Here is a 13,402-nt window from a genome sequence, read left to right as displayed (position 1 = left end):
CCCCCAGATTTGGATTTCTGACTCATACTTAGGTACTCAGAGCTTTTATCTTAATCCATCGTTTCACCTGCAAAAACAAGTACTCGCAGTGTCTATAATGTCAATCGGACTCTGCAAATCGCTGTTTACATTTTGCCAGAGCCTTTCTGAGCCAGTTTCGTGATGTCATCGTGCTGAGTGCCCCAACAAGACTGGAAAACAATCTTTGCCCCCAAAAGCTAGTTAGACAAAGAAGGAAAAGTAGCCTATAGCTACTAACTTAGATTAGAACAGCCACATCATCTCTTCCACATGCAGTACCCTCACCTCACCCAAAACCCAGCATACATAACCAAGTAATAAGCCTGACATGGCTGGCAACTGAGTGAAAAAAAAAACTTAAGAAAAATCTCGACATGCAGTTTGCAAGGAGCTGCAAGGCAGCAGATGTACAGCAAGTCCAACAGTTGTGCCACTGCTGAGAAGGCAAAACACTACAGAAAACATCCCAATTCCTTCTCCTCTTACGTGGACCCACACATCTATGGTGTTCGTAGCTCGAAGCACCAGGGGGTTGTAAAGTGCATGCTGCTTCTGCTGACACAGGAAGAACAGCTGTAGGGTGGGGAAAATATAGGGTTTTGACTTTTGAGTTGCACTAAGCAGACCCATGCCTCTTGTACTCGATCACAGGCTAAGACAGCAACCATGGTGATGTGCTCTCCTGACAGAAAGGCACTCCTTACCTCTTTAACAAGCTTCCCAAGACTCGCTCTCAATGTTTCCACAGTTTCTGACAGATCCCACAATGAGGAATTGAAAGAAAATCGTCTCTGCAGGAAGACAGAAAATGAAACTAGAAGTTACTGCAAGGCACAAACAAAGAAATTAAACTCTTGTGAACATTCTTGTAAAAAAAAAAAAAAGTAGTAAGGACTGTTTAGACAGCGAAGTGCTTGATGAGGAAGACAGAGCTAGTTATCCGTGCAACCTTGAACTTAAAATACCCTGGGCTCCAGCACCCCACAATGTGATAGGATCTCTCATTTCCATCCTAACAGGTTATGCGTACAGATGCTATAACTAGAACCATACCAACAAAATGTTCATACACCTACAGTGCAAACAATGACTTGCATTCCAGGTCACAAAAGCAAAGCCTACAGGACAGCATGGAGACAGACCTGAAATCCTGCAAGCCAGTGCTAAGAAGAGGATGCGAAGTCAGTACAGTACAATGGAGGAAAAGACAATTTGGTAGGCATAAGTTTTTAGTGGAACTACACAAATACTGGCTCAGATATAAAGAACTCCTACTGGAGTGTACATCATCATCATCATCTCTCAAGTCCTCCCATCAGGCCTTACTGTTCTTTATCTAAACCAAGTGTGTATTTGAAAATAACTAGCTTCCAGGAAATGGCTGACATGCACCATCACTACAAGACCAAGACTGACAGGTTTCCAGAAGTGGAAGGTACAGCTTTCAGGAAACTATTTGCTCTAGCAGGGAGTTACACTGACGACAACTCCTTGTTTCCAGTTGCTCTACATGTATCTGATAGGCATGGATTTTGGTTTGTGGGCTCTTTTCCCCTTCTATTCATATATCTGGATTATCTTCCATGGGAAACATTTGGGCATAATCCTCGTTTCAAGGGAATGAAGGTTATGTGAAATCCTATGAAATTTTTAAAACAGCTGCACATTGCAGCATCTGAAAGCATGCTGAAGTTACAGCATTGTGACACACAGATGAATGGCCAAGATCCTTGATTTTAGCACACATCTTTTGAGATGAAGTTTTTCTTTTTCGCTTCTTTCCTGGGCTAATTTCTGAAAGCAAGGTCTGGAGGCTTTTTCTAGTTGATCTGCTGGAGGGTAATAAGACCTGGTCTGTGTAGCTGGTGTAAATGCAGACTGTTCTGCTGATCTGCTGGGACATGTAAGACTCACTTAACTTTTCTGAGTGTGCAGTTAGTGTCTGCTTCAAGGCTAGTTGAAATTTCAGAGAGGGTCTCTCTAACCTCTATGGATTTCTACTAAGCATAGTCCTCAAGGTTTGGATAAATAAAACCACATAATCAGGTCTGAAAGACAAGCAATTTGAACTCTTCACAGGCTAAGACTTTCAAGACACATTTATAGAAATTTAGTCAGCAAATAGCAGAGCAACATATCTGCCCTACACCACTTTAGCAATAAGACAGAGTAGAAAGTCCTAGGTTCATGCATAACGAAAGATGTGCTTGTTCAGCTTCATATAGTTCATCAATCTCTACACAAATTTTTGTTGTTCACTGCATTCAGAGGTGATTCAGGGACAGGGTGGATGAGAAAAAGTTTTCTGATGATACTAATTGGTTCAGAACAGTGAAAAGTCAAAATCCAATTGCAAAGGATTAGTGAATGGCCTCATGCTGACACACTGTTACAAAGTGCCAGACAAAATTCAGTGCTGCAAAGTAAAGTACATAGGGAGAAGACAGTTCTACCTTAAGATGCCCTTGTATGGCTCTAAATAAGCTAGTGCCACTCAGAAAGGGAGATCTTAGAATTACTGTGATAAAACAAATCAATATCAATATAAATCAACAATGCTATCCTGGTTCTCAAGTACTATGTGCCATTTTGGGCTCTCCATCTCTGGAGGAACTCAAATACAGACAAAGGCCACAAGCATCATTAAAGGTAAGAATAGTTTTCAAAGGAAGAACAATAGCTTAACAGTTCTTCCAATGGGGCCTCTAAGGACAAACAGAGGTTATGACAGAGGTCTGTAGAATTACATGTGGGATAGAGAATGGAAATGGGTTGGTTGCTCACTGTGCTTCATCATACAGGACGATAGGGCTTCCAGTGAAACAATCAACCCACAATGAAACCAAAGAAGCTTCTGCATACACAACTTGATCAAAATGGAAAAAAATCAGTAGACACTATGCAATGCTAGGTACTGAGAGTTTGAGAAAGGCTTAGAATAAGTCATTAAACATAAAAATCTTACCAAGTGCTATTAAACATCAAGATCCCAGCAGTAGCTGAGAAAGTCTGAGTGGAAGGCTACTGAAGAACAGTACACTACATTGAGGAAATGTTATTATATACTTGCCCCTTGGCTGCATTCTTTCACATGTCTCCATTAAGGGACATTGCTAGACTCTCACTTGGGAACACTATGCTTAACAGGACTTTATCCTGACCCAGTATGTCAAGATTCAAGAATATATGTCAGATTCAAGAAGTTTGCAAACCTTACCTTGAAATGTGAGAAGTACCCACCTCACCTTTCATACCACATCACCTTGACCTTTCCTCCCTAACAAATTCACATCATTTCTCGCCAGAACTTGCAATGATATCATTGAAATGGAGGAAATTTTACTTTCTTTACCACTTCTTGCACCCTAAAGCCCACTCAGGAAGCCTCTCACAAGTCATCTCCAGAGACAATAACAAAAATGAGTTGCAAGGACCAGTCATCTTTGAACAGAAGAACATGTTATTAATTTCCCTCTAATATGAATCTTTGCAGTGGCTCATTAAGTAGTTCACTAAATTAGTAAGAACCCTCTAGATTCAGGGTAGCTCCAGTAAGATAGGTCCGTCTGTGAGACTGTCTTTAGCAGGGGTCTGCACTATATCTTGAAGCCAGGACAGGCAATAACTCATTTTCCAGTGAAGTGCTGCAAAAACATCACCTGTCCTTTCTAGGCACACTGTAGAAAGACAAAACTCTACCAGGTTTTGAACACAACTGCCCTGTACAATTACTGTGTTAGGGGCTAGCAAGTCATACCTTTATCCAGACTTGTCTTTTAGGGCAGCCAACATCATTTTATGGTTGAGGTACAGAGCGCACTGAGGGGACTCTGTGTGCTTGTATGTACATGCTACAAGATTTAAAATAGTGACAGGTACTTGAGATGACTAGAGTTGACTGCATAATCAAGACAAGTCTTGAATAAACCCACCTGAGACAAACAAATCTGTTTAACAAACACAAGAATGCATCTGTTTAAACAGCTGGGAGGTCGTAACAAAATTCAGCCAAAATTCAAGTCCATATCATACAGCTGTTTCTGCTCAATAAAGACAACTGCCACATTTGCTTTGAAATAGTTATTACAGCTTTATACTGATCCTAGCAGAAACTTTTCACTGACCTCTGCAGAAAAATCACCCTTTAAGCTTCTGCTTTTGTTTCCTGGAATGGAAATCACAAACTACTGCTGCTTAAAATTATATCATTGTGTTTGACTGAAAATTCTCTCAAAAGAGCAAGGAAAGCCACAAGTTCATTTGCAGCACTTATTTACATTAAGAAACCTTTTCTAAAAGCCATTTTTCAGCTATAAAGCATTTATTATCCAACATTCAATTCATGCTAAGCATTTGACAAAATACCATCCATATTATGAAGAGAAGAAAAACAATTGGATTTTCATTTGCTCACTCACACTCCTTCAAGGACCACTACAGTACACAAGCCACAATATATTTATGACTTATTACAGATCCATACCACTGGAAGTGAGTGTGGCAAAGCCCTTCTCAGGCAGTTTGGCAGAGATGAAATCCCACAGGACCAATTTGAATTGTCTTTGTAATTTAATTTTCCTCCCTGCCAAATTATTTTCAAAGCTGGGGAGACTCACAGAGGGAAACTGAAATGGATATTTCTATGAGATAAGACAGTCCCCACTCATCACAACACAGTCCAATGGGATGCCTCTGACTTACTGCCATTGCTCTTGATAACCAGGAGTGCTTGTAACCTTACCCAAACTGTGTAGTTTTTCCATAGGACAACTGCTGGCCCAGCAGTGGGGGAAAGACAGAACGGAAATTTGCGTGCCTGCAAGCAGATGTACTGCTTTGCTGTTGTTCTCAAACCAGCATCTCCTACCTCAGTCTCACTCATTACACCCAATGCAAGGCAAACCTCAAGAGAAGATGTGTCTACAAGGTCTTGTACAACATATCCTATGTCCCACAGTACTTATTGTTGGTCAGAAGGCTTCAGAGAACAGATGGGGGTTAAAGCATGGGTCTTGGAAATGGGAATTTAGCTTTTTGAAATCCTTGATGCTTCTAGTGGAGTGAACACTCCGTGAAGAAGGAAAGCTGATCCTCTGCCTTGGTGCCCTGTGATCACTCCCAGATATTCTGCTGGGTTTTGATCTAAACAGCCTGCCTCAAATAGGTTCTTACATAAGAAAGAATAAATGAGAAACACTATAACCTCCCTACCATGCCTCCTTGTGCTTGGCTCTGTTTTCTCATCCTACAGAGCAAGCTAAATTGAAGCTATACGAAGGATTAGTGACAGAACTCTTAGTGGGAAATTTTAAGTACTTCTTTGCCATAATCTGACCAATTTTTGCTAATAATTACTGGGGATTTGAGAGTTACCTAGAACACTTACAGTTCCCCTGAGGCTGCAAATGCACACACACTTTAAGCCAGCAGAAGCAAGTATTGACATCAAGGTCTCAGCCTGCACTCCCTGACCACTGGGCTCTCAGTCTTGAACTCTCCCCTCCACGTTTGAACAAATGTTTGTGTAAGCAACAAGTGACAGTCAGGTCAGTCACTTATAATCTGGATCAATTCTGCAATGTAATTTACTCCACTGTCTTGCAGAGAGAATAACAAACAGGAATGCACAGGGACAGGAACAAGCAGGAGAATGCCAGCCTGAGTCTTCTGGATGAAGACAGTACAAGAAACTACAGCCACTTTACTGCCCAGATATCTGAGTGGCAAAAACTCTCAGTTTATTATTCAAGCCCTTGGTGTTGAGTTTACACAGTTCTTGCATACTGTTGCAAGCCCTTGTATTAACCTCTTTGTACTAAAATGCTGCTTCTCCATAAATCACAAAATGCTGCAAACAATGAAGTCCGGGTCCCATTACATGAGCCAAAAACCTGCCTGCAAATTGCTGTTGTACCTGCATTTGTCTTGGCCCTTACTTTTACTTACTGAGATGCCTTGCCATGAAGTACATCATAGGGATTAAGAAAAAAAAATAAAATTAATCTCTGGACAAATTGTTGGCTGGTTTACAGACTCTGTAGCAGATATGGTACATGCTATCTTCAGTGTGCATGTCTAAGGTTTGACCCACAGTGCCTCCAGTAAGTTGTGTCAAAAGCCTCCATTGTTCATGAACAGAAAGTTCCCTCTTTGTTCAGAGATGTTACTGCAGGTCAGAGCACTTTTTAGCCTTTAAAGACACTAAGTTTCAAAAGTGCTGGTTGTGATCCTAGAGTTAATTTATTTATTTTGCCTGGCCACATTGAAGCTAGTTTTTATTTCACTCACTGATGCATTACAGCAGCTTAGCTAGAGGGCAGGCTATGACATTCTTCTGAGGAAAACTATGGACCTTTACCAGACAATAACACACAGCAGGTTTAGAACTGCCGGCTTTTGGAGTCCAGCTTTTTTCCCTCTGAAGACAAGATCATGAGCCAGCTTCTCAGAAATCCTCCAAAATTGCACATAATGTCTTAATGTACTTTGCTGTTGCCAAGTGGCATGGAGTGGCTTATGACTGCTTTCTTTCACCAACAACCAATACAGATCTAACCATACAGACACACTCAGTGCCCACTTCGGTCAGCTAAGCTGTAGAAAATTCCATAAATGAGAAAAGCAAGATTGAGTCTTCACAGGGCCCAGAAAACCAATTCTGAGTGGTACTATAGTTGGCTATTTTCATTCTCTTCAGACCCCTGAATTCTAGCATCTTTGAATGGCTTAAAGTAAATGCACACATATACATATAAATGAAGACAAGAAACAGCTTATAGCCATTCCTCTCCTGTCTTTGTCATGGGGACAATTTTAGTGCTGTTACCTCATCTCTTAACACTTATTATTATCTCATTCTTCCAGCAGGAAAGAAAAAATGCAGATGGAGGACACGTGGAAAACAGAAGATGAGCTGTGGAGAGAAGTCACTGACCACTGTGTACCGCACAGAAGGGTAATATGATTCCAGTACTCGATAATGACCCTCTTCAACTGGGGACAAAGCCAAGCAAGTTGTACATGACTTTCAGTCCTGAAAGGCTCATCAAATCTGGAAACTCACAGCCGAATTGTTTATTTCTTCCACAGCAGACAATAGAGTGTTTGTTTTAGTGGGTAACAGAGTGGGCTCTGTAGTCCCTTCTTTTCTTTACTGTTATTTCCAACACTATAATCCTCAAACTTCTGTATTTTAACAAATATTTCAGACCTGTAGCAAAGCATCGCTGGATGTTCCTAGAGCAAGTCTGTTCCAGTCTTCAAGCACCCTGTAAATAATGTAGCTTCTTAAAGTTCAATGAATTCTTGCTCCAAAACTCATTCAGTTGGTCAATTTTTGAAAACTTGACTGTTCTTTATATGAATGAAACCTGCTTTACAAGGTTGTTGCTTGTCAGTGGCTAGAAACTTCTGCACTGTCAGTGGCCTTATGGTAAAGGCAGAGGGTGATGGTTTTAGCACTCAGCATAAGCTGGTCTAACATCTGGGCTCATTCCAGCCACGACACAACATCTAACTAAAATACAGGAACAACCAAGAGCCTGTTAGTTACTATGCAGCATAAATACTTTCCTCTTGACAAACTGAACTGCAGACCACACACATTTATGCTTCACAAGTAGCAGACTGCAACAGGAAAGCTAAGAATGACAGGAAGAAGCAATGTTATTCACATTCCAGTGATAAGGACCTTTCTTACTGCCAATGAACAGCTCACTCTGGAAATGCAGAGTTGAGTTCCTAGACTGAAAGCCATGGAAAATATCACTTTGTCGAATGACTGCCTCTCACAGGTGAGACCAGTGAACTCACCTGAAGGGGCTTCAAAGGATTCAGGTTAGCATGAAAGACTTGCTCTGTTGCGTGGAGTTTTTCCTTTGTCAAGGTGCAAATGAAGGCTTCAGGGTCCATGCCCATGGTCTGATTTTGGATTGTAAGAAATTGAGATGATGTTGAGCTATTGCAGAGATCTCGCAGTCGCATTCGATAGCCAGACACAATGACCTAGAGAAGTGGGGAAAGCATGTAAGTGTCCCTTTATCTAAGACTCAGAGCAAAAAATTGGTTATTGCCTAGACAAAACAAACTATTCAAAACATTTCCAGATAGAGCTAGAAGGGCATCCTTCTCTATAGGTTGAGCAGCCCTGACTCATATGCAACTCAGTTCCAGGAAAAATGTTTCCCAGCTGAGTATATTGGAGAGAAGTCCTGGGGGAGGTAGGTCTCCACTTTTCCACAAACATGCACAAAGCAGCAGTGATCCTGTCCTCCAGTGCAGCCATTTCCTCCAACCAAGGGTACATGCATTGCCTAACCTTCAGTCTTCTGGGAACTGAGCCACAGAGACAAAAACAAGGCTTGTGACCAGACACAAGTCTGGCAAATGTATGTGAAGGGCAAAAGACCCTTGTCCCAAACTCCTTAGATATATCTGCCAGGCACATTTTCTGTGCAGTTCTGGATTAAAATAATCTTCTCCCTTAGCTCTGAAGTATCTCTTCACTACTGCTGAGACAAACATTTATCAGTGTTTTGGGGCAGAAAATGTATTAGTGAAAAAAAAAATTCTTACTTGCTGCAACAAACAAGTAAAGATCTTAGAGTCTTCCTTCACAGGCCTGTTCTACCCATGGTGATGGTTTCTTTGTCAATAACTTTTCCTAATCCACAAGCAACCACCTTATTAATGAATGAAATGCACAAAATCCCTCTGAGTTATCACCAGAGCCTTTCAGACCCCATAGCCTCAATTCTTTTAATAAGGCCTGTTACAGAATTTAGGTTTGCTGAACAAACAGGTACATATCAAACAGCTTCACACTTTATAAAGGTGATAAACACAAGGTAAATCCAGAGTTTTTCTGTTGGAAATAATTTTTTGTTTGCCTTGCGGCTAGACAGAAGGAACAATTTTATTGTAAACACACAGGTAACAACAGTTTCACACTTTATTTCTTCCTTCTGTTCTTTTGTAATATACAGTGTGCATTGCCTAACTTCCAGCAACAGCTAAAGAGGATTGATCTACATCCCACAAGAGTTAACAGCTCCTGAATCATGCTGGTAAGTCTGAAAATTTTCTTCTCATTCAAAACCAAAAGGGTATCAACAATTGGGGGGGAAAAGTGCATTATGTTCAGAAAACAAGCAAATGCAATTGACAGGAAAGAGAAGAAAGTTCTAATGCAATACTTGTGCAAACCTTTAACTCTGGTCTGTATCCACATGCCAAAAATAGAATACTTCAATGCTGAATAAATCAGACAGCTCTTGCAACAAAAAAGCCTTTTGAAAAATTTTGGGGCTTTTTTTTTTTTTCCAGCAGAGATACTACCAGCATTAAAGTCATGCTGAAAGTCATTCCTGGGGCACTGAAATAACACTCCAGAGACCTAGAGTCTAAAGCATCTTCCCTGGGTGGACATACAGAAAATGAGCATCTCCCAGTGCCTTGGTGCTCACTCACAAAAAGTGAAGGTGACAAACCCTTTCATCATCCTGTGTATGTCCACCTTTTTCAGTCAGATTTCAATCTTTTTTGCAGAGAAGCCACTCTCTCCAAACACCAAGGTCCACAGCATGAAACCTTAGAGCTAAGGTCCTGCCTATCCACCCCAAACTAAGGCACGCAGGCACACCAAGCCAGCCAGTTCTCTAACCATTTCCCACCATCTGAACCCATGGCCTCTTCAGCAGGCAAAAATACATCCTAAATGACAGCTTAAGTCCCTTAGGGACTCTGAAAATGCCACACTCTTGTATGAAAGTAGTCACAGGTGACTGTTTTGTGCTCACACGTCACATAATTCTCTCCTGGGACTGTTCCTGCTTCATGAAACAGTGAGATTTGTTCCAAGCAGAGTATGCACTGGCCATTACTATTTACTCCTCACTGCTATTCAATGCATCATGGTGTAGCCCTGCCCCAGAACCTCACTGCACCTCCAGCTTTTCAGAGAGATAGGACCTACTCCTACGTAAGAGCTGTCTGGCCATGCCTGAACAATAGCAGCATACGAGACTTAATTAGATAGCTGCCTGCCCACTGCTGATCCAGATGCCTTTCAAATCCCACACCCTTCTGAACACACCTGCCACTACTGGAGAAACACAAGGTTGAGCCACCCTGCCCCAGGAAGCAACATACCCCTGAAGACAAGGCTTTGGCCACTTCTATTTGCACGTATTTCTGTATGCTGGATACATGACCCTGTTTACCATATTGGAGCACTGTCACTACAGTAACAGCAGTGAACAGTCCCATCTCCTTGGTGACTTCAGTTCCTTACATGCTTGCATATCATAACTTTCAGCCTTGTTGAACAATCACAGGACACCTACAGACTGCAGAACAAGGCTGTATTTACTGTGAATGGCTCGCATACTCTGGACAGGCCCTTCTGTATGACCTTCTGAATGAAGCTGTGACCACTCATACAGAGACCTAACAACTATTGACTAATAATACTGCAATCACTAGTCAGCTCAGCAATGAGAACCAGATCTCCAGCAAAATCAAAGGGGTCCGTTTTGTGAGTCAGATCAGGTCAATTTTGCAGGAAGAGAGAGCTCTGAATCTCAAGTTATCATCTGTATTAGAAAAGTGCTCAAAGACCACTGCTCTGCTGTGCTGTTTACTGCCCTGTTGCTTAGATTAGCTCTTCCCATCCCAAGTACAAAATGCTGTTAAGACTTAAGAGCATCACTCTCAGTGCTCTAGCAGAATCAGCACAAGAGTTCCATAAGCAAGAGCACAGCTTAAAGCATTCACAGCAGAACTAGCTGACTGACCAACCCTTCGCTGCCCTTCAGACAAACTATGTAGGTAAGCTTTTTTACTCCTTCCACTGGCTTTGCCATATGCAACCAATACTGTATGGCAAGGCACACAACATAATGTCAGACCTAGATTTTTTGCCTGTTTGTAGATCCTTCTGCCTCTCCACCATCTTAGGGAAATAACTAGTTTACTGTTGCTGAAGTCTTCCAGCCATCCTTCCAGAACCATCTGTAGCAGAATTCCATCTTAATCTAGCATGAATTTCAGGCAAATAAGTTTCAAGTAAAACAAAACTTTCAGCCTAAAATGGGTAAAAAGTTTTTTCCACTTTAATTTTGTTCCAGTAGAATATATCCTTATCTTGTAGGATTAATTATCAAACTGCACTAAAGCAGATGGCTTGATAGAATTCACTAAAGAACGAGACAACATGTGCAAAGTGGGCCAGCATCTGTAACTATAGGAAAACAAAGACTAAAAGGACTATTAATCAACTCCACTTCAAAGAAAAGATCTGATAGGGAGTTGGGAAGCTGAATAGATTTCCTCCTCTTTTTGCATACCATCTTTTGCACTCCCTCAAGAGAACCACAGGTCTTCCTTTGAAGTCTGTTCAGTTTTGACTTCTGCATTAGAAAGGATGCTGGTGTACTAATTCATCAAGCCAGCAAAAAAACATGCTATGAGCTCCACAGTGGCAGACAGCCACCCCAAGACAGGGTCCCTAGCCCACTGTCACCACTGGCAGTGTTTATGACTGCAATCGTGGGAGCACTCAGGAGTTTCATTTGATATCAGGACTCTTGTACTACAAAATACACAATGTGTCTGTCTTGAAGAGTTGGCCGCAAACCAAGAAGCATGCCTCCTTCTGCTGCAGTGGAATATAAGGCAGACCAACACATAGAAACTTTGTTCCAAGTCCAAGCTGAGTGACAGTAAACAGAACCGCACTAGCAACCTAATTAATGTTTTACTGAATTAAAAAAAGAGGAAAAAAGAAATTCAGTTTAGCCTGAGGGTACTATTTTCTTATGCAGATCAAAGCATTTATGCATGGGTTCCAGTATCCTTTTACAGTTTACAATCAAATACGGCAGTAAATAGAGGTTGAGGGAAGAGAGAAGCAGGGAATACATTTTCTTCTGCGTCTATACAACACCTAGCACAGAGGGGTTCTGCACTGTGGATCTTGGCACTCTGGCTGAACAACAGACATGCATTATATTAGTGGCTGAAAGTGCTCTTTACCTGCTGGAGGTTGACCTCTGCATCTAGTAGCTCCTCCACCGCAGATGATGGCATGGACACATTATGACGGAGGAAGTCTGAGAAGGTCTCATTGTCAACCAGGAAATCCCGAAGTTTCAAGTCTGCAAAGTGACAAAACAAGCAACATTCTGGTCAGAGGAAAGCCAAAAGGAAACGCATGTGAGAGCTCCGGACAGGAAAAGCAAAGCTGACAAACGGGGGAGAGGGAATTACACAAACCATAGCACAAAGGGAAAAGAGGAGCTGCTGGCAAAGTGTTCTGAAACTTGGCAGCTTTCAGAAATGTCAGTCCATGATGTCTTGATCTCAAAAAGGAAACAAAACTCAAAAAAATAACCCAACCCACCTTTCAAAACAACTCCCTTTAACATCACTACTTTGGTTCAAATTGCACATACATATACATAAGCAAGGTACACCAAACTGCTCCCCTGATCTGGGCTGAAACCTACTACAGCACTTAATCTCTGTGCTGTTACTGAGCATGGGACTGAGCTGGTGCAAGAACCACAGAGGGATTTACTAGCCTGTAGTTAATTATGTTAATAGTAGACATACACTACCATAAATTTCAAAGTTTTGACATATGCAGACACACAGCTATGATACAGACTCACACTCAGATCTAGGAAACAATCTGAACTATGTAGAATTTAAAAAAAAAATTTCAGATTTTTTTTCATTTTCTTTTCCAAAAGCTTCACCTTCAGGAGCCATTGGTGTTTCTGCTCTTGGCTTTAAAACAAATTTGTGTCTTCATCACAGCAGAAGGGAACCATCTGGAAATTATAATACATGCACACTATTAAAGCTCACAAACCTGGATCTTAAGAAACTGACCCTCACTGTGTTTTGGGCTGGGTTTTTTGTGTTTGTTTGCTTTGTTTCTTTTTTTTCTTTGAGAGAGAGATGGGACAATTCTATCTTCACTACACTTAATTAAGCAGTAATGAGAAAAACAGCAATGCCAGGAGAAGGTGAGGGAGTAAGTAGTATAGGATTTACCAGGGTGAAGACTTCCAGGCTGAGCTAGGACAACCAGCTAGGTGTCATGCTGGTTTTAGTACTCTAGGAAGAGAGGATGCAGCAGCCCAGAGCAAGGAGTGGAAAACAACAAGCTCTAAAAAGAAAGTAATGCAAGGGAGAACCAAGACTTTGTACCTTCCCCCTCCCTTTAGGGAACAACTGTAAGAACCTTCTTCTCTCTTTTTTGTGGGTGAGAGTTTTTTGGTTTTATTTTGTTTGTGGGGAGGGGGTGTTTTGGGTTTTTTTCTCAGCATGCCCAGCTCTCAGGAAAAAGCATGGTGTGCACTCAGGATGCCACTGC

The 13,402-nt window shown here is 41.5% G+C and overlaps 1 protein-coding gene across 1 annotated transcript in view; it reads right to left on the bottom strand.

Annotated features, from left to right (window-relative positions):
• ABCA1 (ATP-binding cassette, sub-family A (ABC1), member 1) overlaps positions 1-13,402 on the bottom strand; it is a 75,094-nt gene that overhangs the window by 33,771 nt on the left and 27,921 nt on the right. The window contains exons 5-7 of the mRNA XM_009085200.1: positions 12,055-12,176; positions 7,834-8,025; positions 726-812 (exon numbers count right to left, since the gene is read on the bottom strand). Of these exons, the coding sequence (XP_009083448.1) occupies positions 726-812; positions 7,834-8,025; positions 12,055-12,176 (401 nt within the window). The remainder of the gene's footprint in view (positions 1-725; positions 813-7,833; positions 8,026-12,054; positions 12,177-13,402) is intronic.

The sequence above is a fragment of the Acanthisitta chloris genome, unplaced genomic scaffold (genome assembly GCF_000695815.1).
Source record: "Acanthisitta chloris isolate BGI_N310 unplaced genomic scaffold, ASM69581v1 scaffold7642, whole genome shotgun sequence".
NCBI lineage: Eukaryota > Metazoa > Chordata > Aves > Passeriformes > Acanthisittidae > Acanthisitta > Acanthisitta chloris.
This window is presented reverse-complemented; position numbering and strand designations above follow the sequence as displayed.